The sequence below is a fragment of the Ylistrum balloti genome, unplaced genomic scaffold (assembly GCF_031769215.1).
Source record: "Ylistrum balloti isolate Yb309-2 unplaced genomic scaffold, AGI_CSIRO_Ybal_v1 Utg369812, whole genome shotgun sequence".
NCBI lineage: Eukaryota > Metazoa > Mollusca > Bivalvia > Pectinida > Pectinidae > Ylistrum > Ylistrum balloti.
Window position 1 is genome coordinate 167,461 of NW_026781984.1, and position 12,100 is coordinate 179,560.

The window sequence follows — 12,100 nt, forward strand, 5'->3', positions numbered from 1 at the left end:
TTTAGCAGAGGAATGGATAAATAATATTAACCTAAAGTGATGTACACAGAAAAATCATTTATCTACACAAAGGCATGAATGTATGTGCCATCCTATGCCCAACAGGTCACACAACTTGGATTTTACCAAATATTGCAACCCGTAAATGAAAATTCCCAGAAATATACTACAATGTATTTAATATAGTTTTATCAATGAATGACAGTCATATAACAACACTTGACTGTGGTTAAATGACCTTAGGATTGATAGGATGTTAGTTCCAACCACTACTGTACCATTACATCCAGGTTAGCCAAAGTACAACTATACACTAAGCTATTTCGCACAGATTACAATTAACTTCCATATCCTATCAGTAATGAACAAATATGAAATCACATCATGATGCGCAAGAGTTGTATCCCTTCCAGCAACCTCGAGCATGAAAAAAAAATGAGACATTACTGTCACAAGTATATCTGACCCAACAGAAAATAATGTTTATCAACCATCAAAAAATGTCTGTAGATAAAAAAAATTTCATTTCATATTTTCACATATTTTTGCAATGTACGATCATGAACCATTCAAACCCTGAAAATAATGAAATATGGAAATGGCCAGGCAACTGAAATAGGATACATAGGACTAACGCTTACTGTAGTCTAATGGATTCTGTTTATTACTAAATAGATATAACAACACTCTAGTTTTAGTGTTTGTTTTTCTATATATATAACCTCAACTGACCTCTACCATCAGATAAATAATCAGTATGTAAACCCTGTAGGTAAACCATTTACTAACATAACATATTGTACTCCAGTAGCCAATCAAAAAGAATTTAACATATCAGTACAATCAGAGTTCTATACACCAAGAAAATTACTTTACATGAAACAAAAAAAGGCAATAATTATAGAGATGTCGGGTTGAATTCCATTTTTAATTTGTGTCTGAAGTATCCTCTAGATACCTATCATTTTGTAAATATCTATATACACAGAAAACTGATATCTGTTAACTGTTTCAAACATCTGCGAGAAATACTAGTGAGGGAAAATTTGGTACAAACCTTGTCTTCCTGACTAAAATACATATGCACATGCTTTGTTATATATAAATATGTGTCTCCTGATTAAAAAAGAAAGTTATTGTCCAGTGTTCAACAAAATACATATATAACTTATCTCTGAGGTCTTGATGCAATGATTTGCAATATGTAATCCTTTTAAGCTTAAACTTCAATACATTTTACATGTATGTAATTATAATTAGATCATTATCTAGGTCATATCATTATTTTTTTTATTTCTTTCAATTTTCCCACCCATCACAAAATGCTTGCAATAAATGGCTAGTTTGGTAACAGTCTCCTGTCAAGTATCATCAATCTTAAATATCAACAATTTTTTTTCAAACGAACCAGTTATATTTTTTTCTAAATACTTATTAAAGTAGAATGTAAAAAAATAATTTTACTTAAAATGCTTATCACTGATGAAGGGGGAACAACTCTAAACACCTATCACGGATGAAAGGGAAACCACGCTAAGCACTATGAAAAAGGGGAAATAACTCTAAACACTTTTCGAAGAAAGAAGAGAAACATTTCTCTGTACATTTCACAGAAGGAGAAACAACTCAAATTCTTAACACTTATCACATATAATGGGGAGACAACTCTCAACATTTATCACAGTGAAAGGGGAAACAACTCTTAAATAGGTTTCACAAATTGACTCTTTACACTTCTTTCTCAACACTTACTTTCAAATGAAGGGAAATAACTCTACCTCAACACTTTCTCAGACAGATCGGTAGACAACTAACTATAAGCAGACTTCATTTAACTTGTGCCAAGAAATGACCTTTATTAATTACAATAATTTGTTTTCTTTTTTGTTTATTTTATAAAAAAAACTTTGCTGCTATTTATTTATGATTTTAAATTTTTGATCCTGAGTAAATATGGCTTTTTATTAGACAGATTAATGCTTACAAGTCTTTCTAACTTTAAATCAGAAAATTCTTCCAGTACTTCCATACAATACATCAACCCAATACCATAGTTATCAACACCTGTCATATCATTTAAAACTCCTCATCCTTTACTGATTGCCTTTATAGCTTTTATCATATCAGGCACTTTAACTTACAGTTACAGAATTACATAATAAAGTAATATTAAGTATTTACCGCCTCTGTATCATTTGCCAGAATTCAATGCGAGATGTTAATATAACACATATTACACAAATTTGAAAAAAACAATGATAAAGAATCTTAACTGATATCTCCTGTTTCATCACTTGATGTTTATGTTACTAATTTCATATCAGGAAATAAATTTGTGTTCTTCCAACATAAAAGACCGATCTTGAATTCCAACCATCACCTACTCTCATAAACATACACTCAAGAAGATTTTCTAATCAGTGAAGATGTAATAAACGCTAATACCTAGCTATACTGATGGAGATGTTATAATCTTGCCACAGCTAACAAATCAGGACATGACTAGTTATCAGGTTGTATACTGTATTTATAGACTTCACAAGACATAATCACTGTTACAGCCTTTTAAATGACTCTGACATTTATTGTGCAAATAGCAAACATACCAGATTAAAAAAAAACTCCTTAAATGATTTTAACATATTTGAGACTAGGTCACTACCAATTCATTGAGATAAGAGTTTTTAGGTTTAAATTTAACATGTTTGCCAGGTCCATATCATTTCATTTGTTACTGAAATGACCTCGATTTGAAAGAAACCATTGGCAGATTAATCACATATAGTTACATGAAGTGAATAAATTTCAACTGCTATTTGACTGGCTAGTGATGACCTTGTGAGGACAGGAAAGGGATTACCTCGTTTGGACAGGGTAGGCATGATATTGTGTGGACTAATGGAAAAATATTGCCTTGTGTGAACTGACCAGTGATGACCTTGTGAGGACAGACAAGGACGACCTTATTTGGACTGGATAGTAATGACCTTGTGTGGACTATTGGACAATGATGACCTTGTGAGGACAGGAGAAGGATGACCTTGTTTGGTCTGGATAGGAATTACTTTGTTTGGACTAAATAGGGATGACCTTGTGTGGACTATTGGACAATGATTACCTTGTGAGGACAGGAGAGGGATGACCTTGTTTGAACTGAATAGGGAATATCTTGTGTGGATTCGACAGGAGTGATCTTGTGTGGACTAGACAGGGTGACTTTGTATGTACTTGACAGGAATGACCTTGTTTGGATTGAACAGTTATGACCTTGCGTTAACTGGTCAAGGTCGCCCTTGTGTGAACTAGAGAGGAACAACCTTGTGAAGACTGGACAGTGGTGTCATTGTGTGATGGCCTTGTGTGGACTGAACAGAAATGACTTTGAAGTTTACAAGCTAGAAACATATAATGTGCAGAATTCCATATCTTTAGGATCACTCTCACTCTACAAAAACACGGGACTCTCCACGTTTTTACCATTTAGCAGGTATTTACATCTAGACCTTGGATTCGGCCAAAGTCTAACACATGTCAAGCGATAGCATGCTTTGTTTGTTAGTCTTGTCTTATCAGTAAAACAAGCTTGCAAACATATCATTGCCTGACCAGTGTAATGTACAGCAATGTCCATCAGTATACTTGTTACTGCCAGTAATGTATCTCCTGTTGAGAAATACACCCTTCCCTAGTGACACTAACTCGTTAATTATACTAAACATCCCTGCGACCTTTTGACCTCTACAAGATCAACCTATGATGCTGTGTCAGCCAAAACTCCACAGCTGAAATTCCTATTTGTGGTTATGGAATTTACATGTTCTACAAGAAACAGTACAGAATACCTACCAGGAAAACAAATGTTTCGAATACTTCCTGCCTCCTTACACCTGTTTACAGAAATCTTTACATCAAAAAGCCTTAAATTAGTTGGGCTAGCTGAGATTAGTGCCTTCACCGCAGGAACAAAAAAAATGAAGTTTTCAAAAAATCAGTCATAAAATTTTAGTTCATCTATAAATAGATGCAAACCTGATTTCTGTAAAACACGGCAACACTTGGGACCTAATGTATGTGTACATAGAATCAATTATTAGTTTATCTACGGCTCTTACCACTTTTCATAATTAACATTAGGTGCTGGCATGAAGCTGTATAAACAACACACAAAAATATATGTGTTTATGTTTTCATTTCCTCATTTTACGGTGGCTACAAAATCTTCCCATTTAATGTGACTTATTAATCAATTAACTTTACCTGTACATCTGTTCTCAAGTGTTTACATGTTCATTTTGAAAACAAATATTATGTTTACCGGTAAACATGTTTATTTATTCTCTCATTGATTCATTTAGTCATCAATTGGTTCTTCTAGAATACAATTTATATTTATTTTCACGTTTATGTTTTGTTGTAGAAAACCTATTTTTCAATTTGATTGACTTAGAATGTTGGGTTTTTTGTTCCAGTGATATATATGCAAATTTAATTACACAATGCATAATAGCTTTATTGGACCTTCAGCAATTTTAAGAGTTGATAGCTGAGGTTGAAGACTCCTGAGAACAAAGCAGTTTGAAAGATCATTTATTTCCACTGAATGCAACACCTGTATCAATACATATTTTCTTCCAATCTTTTTTTTCTAACTTTCTCCATCACCTGAACTTGATATGAACTAAACCTTCAATGATGTAAACAGAAGTCCAAAAAGTGCATAACTCATGTAATTTACATAAGTCAACATAAATCTAGAATTTATGTCTGTCCCTATACCCACATCCCCAATGCATAATATGACCTTTGACCTTTTAATCTTGACCAATGATCACTTAATATCGTAAATTGTAGATTTTGATGTTACTTTATAATACTATTACCTAATTTCATAATAATGAGCCAAATTTGCACAGCGGTTCTCAAGAATTGACATCAATTCAAACTTGGACACAAAGTGAGGTGACGCAACAGAATGGGACAGACAGACATAGGTAACAATAAAAACCCCTCCCCATAATACAGTAATAAGGGCATGAAAGTGGATGCGCACTTTTGCTAAAGGGAAAAGTTATGTATACTTAACTTTATAGCTTACAAGCATGAAGGCAAATAATTATATCACAGACATGATTAAAACAGTAATAAAAGGAGATACTCGTATAACTCTAATAAAACAGTCAAGAGAATATACATGTCGACAAAAAAGTGGTTGCTTCAGAACATCATTATAACTAAGACTAAACAGCCTATAAACATTAACAGAACATAAGAATGGCTTCACAGGCATGTTTGTATAGTAATGAAAGTCTAACAAACCTATAGCCCTATACCTGTAATCATACAGTATGTTACATAACTGTTGTATATCTACAGGGTGTAGTCATTTCCTGTTTGCTCCTATAATGGTGGGCCATCTTCAGCTTTGGAAGCAATAGTCAAGGTATTATTTACATGTGTATACTTTGGCAAATTTCCACGAGATAACAGCACGAACAGAAGAAAATTCCATCAGCATGCATGCACAGTTTACCAATAGGTGTTTCCTCTCTCCTATTTTGCAATTGAAATATTTTACAGTCTATATCTATCATTTTTATCTTGTTTCTTCCAAATATTAGAAAAAAAAAGTATTTAATTTTATCAGGCTCCAATCCTAACCAGTATTTAAATTGTTTTGGTAGGGGTATGTCAAGTACAACAACACTATTCCTAAAGTTTACAAGTGTTCATTGCCTTCCTTTTAACTCAGGTAACGCAAAATAAATATTTCTGATAATATATTTGAAAAAAAACAAACAAACAAGCAAACTGCCAAAATTAACAGCTGTGAGAAAATGGCCAAAGAAATCAAGTACATGGTACTGTATCTTAGACCTGTAGGGTAAGAAAAAGGGAAACGTTTAAGGGTTAGATAACTGATACACCTTCAACATGTTTTGTGGATTTCAGAAAAGGGAGATAAGTTCCAGAGGTACATTGTAAGAAAATTGGTATAAAGCTAAAAAAAATCTTATATTATACACACATTCAAGGAAAAGTTAGACAAACAAAGAGGATGGTAGCGAGCACATGGCAGTTATCCCAATCTCCCAGGTAAATGTGTTTGATTTGGCCATGTTACTCTGTTGCAAAAACACAAAAGAAATACCTAGTGTAATGGTACAATGACAGTGAGGATATGCACCTGTGATTAACCTGCATGTCATGTACACCTGCATGACATGATCGTGTTTTATTAGACCTAACGACATCTCCTTATCTCTATTTTTTCTGTTTCAAGGTGATCTAAATATGTAGTATTAGATTTGCCTGCCATGTGGTTTACTTATAGAAGTGCAGGTTATTTTTCTTTTCATCATCATTGGCATGTTGAACAGGTGAGTAAAGATATGCAAGTACATTTTTTGTACCTATCCTGGCAAAAAAATGTGGGTTTCTTAAAAAGAGCAAATATGTGTCAAAGAGGAGATGATAGTATTCCCAAAACTTTGCACACAAGGAAAGTGAATATAATGTTAAATATATACAAAGAACTTTGTATTAAAATGTAAATTCTACTACTTACTGTTTCTGGCCAGGTGTAGCTGAAAATAAAGTAAAGAACAGATGAATTAATTTTGCAAAATAACTTCAATAGCATTATTAAACAGTCAAACAGCAACATCAACTTCCTGTTTCAGAAATCAGTTGAATTGGGCTACTGTTAACTTTGTCCAAAACCCTATTTACTGCTGCTGTCTTGCTTTCAATTGGCAATCTTCATGTAATATTTAACAATCCAATACATTGCTCTCAATGTCCGTCTTAAGTAATCTCAAAAAAATGAAAGAGTTTCCTAAACAATACAAGTTACACCTGTAATAATACCTGCACGTCAACTACAAACTGAGGTAAACTAGATGAATGGAATTTTGGGTCTATTTTCTTAAGTTAGAATTTACAATTCATGAGAAAAATATCTTTATCAATTTCAATCAAATTGCAATGAATTTTCGCGGAAGAACCTGACGACAACAATTTGAAAGCATGGGGAATTCACACATTCTGTATGTCAAATATAGTTATTATACCCAAATAGTAAGAACCTGCCGACAACAATTTGAAAGCATTGGGAATGCACACATTCTGTATGTTAAATACAGTTGTTATACTGAAATAGTGAGAACCTAATCTTATTTTTGTAAATTCTTCACAGTACACACCAGCACATGCAGCGACAAGTGCCAGATCTGTCTACCAACATCTTTGCTGTGATGATTTGTGTTCGGTACACAACTTGGCACCTGACGTTCGGAAGTCTGTTCCTAACAACACTCTATATTTTCACAACACTATATATTCTACTTTCGTTTTCATTTCTCCCGCGGGATGCTGGCAGAAGTTACAGACGCTGTTTAAAAGCGGATCCGGAGATTGACTACTTTATCCGGACTTGATTCCGTGATGCGTTCGTTCACTTTGATGAAACATCTATGATAAAGCTCGGGTGATACAATAGAGCGTCTTGTCGTATAGGAAACGGGTTCTAAAACTAAAATGTGTAGGTCTTATTGTTAACATAATTACAAAAGAACATACGCTAGCGCGTGACTTTACACTAAAACCATGGTCAGTCATTCGCGTTCGTAATTTTTAAATTTATTCGGTAAATTTTATCTTATCATTTATGTGCTATTTTTCGCGGTGTAAAATCTGGTGTATCTAATAACAAATTTTATTTTTACATCAGTGACGTCATTTGATGACGTTGAAAAATTAAGTTGTAAAGGAAACGAACACCATATTTTTCAGGCTTGTAATACGCTGACCATCATACGGTACATTTTATATACGGTATGTTCAGTTATAATACATGCATGGAAAAAACCAAATGAAAACGTATCCAAATTTACATAGATTCCATCTGATTGGTACGTTATACTGTATGTATCAACTCTATACTTATGTACACTCTGTACCTTCTCATTAGTGTTTTGAACTCGTCCCAAAATTAGAAAGCAACGACTGGACATATTACTTGAACTTGGACCAGTTTTCTGAATTCAGCATCCATTTCTAATGAGACAGAACAATTACCGCAAAAAGTCCTTTTGTTCTACATATCGGTATTCTACTGAGAGTAATGACGAGTCAAGCTCCAGGAGAGCTGTGGCAAATGTAAGAAACGTTTGAACATCTTTACACCCGGAAACTTTGACCCTCGTTATCAAAGATTGTAAAACATGAAAAACCAAGGGGAATTGTGATCCATCGTTATAAGTTACTTACGTTAAAATAACCATACAAATCATCTCGATATCAAATACTGAACAATCATCATGAAAACCTTGATATATCAAATGTTTCTTCAAATCTATGGAAACCCATCAATACCAACTACTAAAATCTATGGAAACTCATCGATATCAAATACTAAAATCTATGGAAACTCATCAATATTAAATACTACAATCGATGGAATCTCATCGATATTAAATACTAAAATCTATGGAAACTCATCAATATCAAATACTAAAATCGATAGCAACTCATCGATATTAAATACTGAAATCTATGGAAACTCGTCGATATTAAATACTAAGATCTATGGAAACTCACCGATACCAAATACTAAAATATATAGAAAATCATCAATATCAAATACTAAAATCTATGGAAACTCATCAATATCAAATACTTAAATCGATGGCAACTCATCCTAAAATCTATGGAAATACGATATCAAATACTAAAATATATAGATATCATATAAAATCATCAATATCAAATACTAAAATCTATGGAAACTCATCGATATCAAATACTAAAATCTATGGAAAATCATCAATATCAAATACTAAAATCTATGGAAAATCATCAATATCAAATACTAAAATCTATGAAAACGCATCGATATCAAATACTAAAATCTATGGAAACTCATCGATATCAAATACTCCTTCAAACTTATATGAAAACCAATCGATATCCTTTAATCACACAAAGACCTTCGAAAATCGTTCTATATCCATTATTTCTTAGCAAAAAGAGAATTTCTTCTCCACTAGACATTTGGTCTTCATCGGTGCGGTTTGAAGAGAGAGAGAGAAATAAATGCAAACTAAAACATATCCGAATATAACCGGACAACGTTGTTAACATAAGCTGTGGGGAATACATCCTATTGTGCGGTAATTAGACTATTGTGTGGAATATCTATCTTGGGCTTGATGTAATCAGCAGAGTTCCTTGGCGCTCCTTAATGTGTTATAAATGATTAATTACATATGCTATATATTTGCTTTCCACACCCGTATAAAAAAGACACTTTCGTCTCTGTCATATCAACGCTTAATGCGATATGCAAGAAAGGGGTGGATAAGCAAATAAACCGCTAATGCTGTTCTGTCCGAAGGTGTACTAGGTTCCGTTTGGATGCTGGAGATACTGTGCTGCCAACTCCAATGTACAGGCGATATATCCTTCATCCTTCGCCAAAACAAGCGATACAGTGACGTAAACACCTGCTATCTTCCGAGACGACTAGTGTTAGCTGGGTAACATTCCAGCCCGGAAGCATTGCCATCGTTACCAGCGGGCATACCGCTTCCTCCTGACGAGTGTCTCTGCTACAGTCGTTAAAACTGCCGCCTCAGAATATACTGACAAAGTCAATCTGCTTTAGGGAATACACATACACTACGCAGCTTTCACGATTTGCTCTCTTTTTTATTTGTTCTCGAAGGGCAGAAGAGAAATATGTTTTTATCATTTATAAATCTCGTTCCGTACATTCCTGCGCTGTCCCCTGTTAACACTGAAAGTGGTTCCGCTCCATTTCAGCTCACTTCCGGTGGTGACCTTACCTCATGTAGTACTCATATTTTGACTTCTATGCCGGTCACACACACAGATACGTTATTATATATCCTTCTCGTCTCCAGAAAATGTGTCCGCAACCGTATGGAATCCGTTATAAAACAGAAAACTGCGATTTCCACTTGTTAAAATCTATTTGTGACAAACCTATCGATAAGTGTGACCAATAACATGAAAAGTTAACATGATTGCCCTTTTTGTAATGACTGCGTGAATTTCCGGGAATATGATATATTAATATACACCCAAACAAGAAACTTACCACCAAAGTTTAGATTGATTGAAGCTGATACCTCTCCGAGTTTGTTTTTAGCCACAACTTTATAAGCTCCTGCATCGGCTTGCGTGACACCAATTATATCCATCATAATATTGTATTTACTTCCGCCGGCGGATTCCACGCGCATGCGAATTCTGTCGGATTCCGGAACTGGTGTTGTTCCTTGGAACCATTGTATGCTTGGTTTCGGAGATGCCTCCAGCGTACATTGAAACACAAGTCGTTTCCCGCCATCTTCCTGTTTCAGGACTGGCTTCTGTGTGAACCGTGGTGCAATATCGTCACCAACCCCCATCTTCACCCTCTACCTGTAACAAACAATAAACAAAATCATTATTCAGCGTAATGGTATTATAAAAGAAAATACAAATAAGAATGACAATAAAGCTGATTGGGGCAAAGAATAATTGAAAACTTCATCTGCCTTGCGACAAAATTGCAACATTGTGTCGTCAGCCTTGCCTAGACAACTCGTAAAACTAAATTTGTACCGTCTAACGTCTGACTTCAATGTCGTTTGCAGTGCTAAAAAGGTTGGAAATGCATCCACCCTGATTTTCGCGACACGCTGTAGTATCTAGCAAAATACCAAATAGCTGGTAACGTCAGAACGGCACAGTTGTTCTTTTATAACCCTGTATCCGTTTCCACCTAGTTCTGGTTCCAAGCGTGTACCAATACCCACTACTAAACACCAAAACACGTTATTTACAGCAGCGAAAGATGCCTATCGTACCTTCGAAGATAGTCAGGAATTTGGTTATACGTACATACACATGTAAATCTATATATAAACTGGACTATTGGACAGATCCATTACCAGCAGCCGCGGGGGGTGGGGGTACTGTCTGGTCAAACATGTAACATTGACGGGTCTAACACATGGATACCCACAGGGGAAGACGTCCAGATCAGTGGGGATCACGATTTCTGTAAAACCTCAAATCAATGAACCAATGCTGAACGATAATACCTTATCGATGTCGTTGAGATAATCTATAGGACGTTTGAGAGAATTGGGATGACAACGACAGAACCACGCAAAGTGTAACTACGATGTTTCAGAAAATCACATCAACAAAATTCAACTGCACACACGCAAAGAATAAACAAACTGCCAAAAGGTAACTGTCTTACCTTCTCGACAAGCATTTACATTTTTAATTCTATACCTTTAATGCTTTGACCATTTTCACTTTCACCGACAAATGACCACCAATCAACCCTAGATTCTCATGGTATGTACCTTAATCCAATTTTGGTTTTACCGTACATTGGTGTGTTTACTTGGATGTCGGCTGACGGAGTATCAGAGTACTAAACCAACTATTGCTGGCTACACACACCAATTAACAAGATCTATCACTGTAAAGGATTACGAATGGTGTCGGAAATCGTTTTAAATATAAATGTTACTTTTATATATATCGCATATACTCTGAAATATTCATTTTCGTGGGGGTTTATTTTCGGTCATTTCGTGGGTACTCTTTTTATCAACGAATTAAAATGTCCACAAAGAGAAGAATTAGTATAAGAAAATTAGCTGTATTTAGCCACGAGATAAGTGTGCACGAAATAGTTGCTTTAAAGAACTTGAAAAATAAGCCCCACAAAATATCAGATTTTTACAGTAGATACAAGATATTGTGATAAAACTCTTAAAGAAAGAACTTGATCTGGAAAATATTGCGACTGCACTCATTCCCTACTATAATAATTAAAAGTATATTTCCGTCAAAATTGTAGCGTTGCCGCTCTAGTAATTAACACTGAACACGTGCCATATAGGTATGTGTGGGGGGAAAGTATACTTGTATGAGGCGTCCGTACAACATTATCAGTACATCGTTGATTGTGAAGGACGCTTTTGGAGATACAACTCTACGGGGAGCTGGATTGTCAGATCAATCACGAGGAATGATGGACCGGTTTTTCATTAGTGTTGTACGACCCACTTGT

At 34.8% G+C, this 12,100-nt stretch overlaps 1 protein-coding gene across 1 annotated transcript in view; it reads right to left on the reverse strand.

The window, feature by feature from the left end:
- Nucleotides 1–10,446, reverse strand: part of LOC132544860 (twitchin-like) — a 147,763-nt gene extending 137,317 nt beyond the window's left edge. Inside the window, exons 1-2 of the mRNA XM_060208511.1 lie at nucleotides 10,121–10,446; nucleotides 6,566–6,584 (exon numbers count right to left, since the gene is read on the reverse strand). Coding sequence (XP_060064494.1) covers nucleotides 6,566–6,584; nucleotides 10,121–10,433 — 332 coding nt within the window. The 5' untranslated portion in view covers nucleotides 10,434–10,446. The remainder of the gene's footprint in view (nucleotides 1–6,565; nucleotides 6,585–10,120) is intronic.
- Between the last annotated feature and the right edge of the window lie 1,654 nt (nucleotides 10,447–12,100).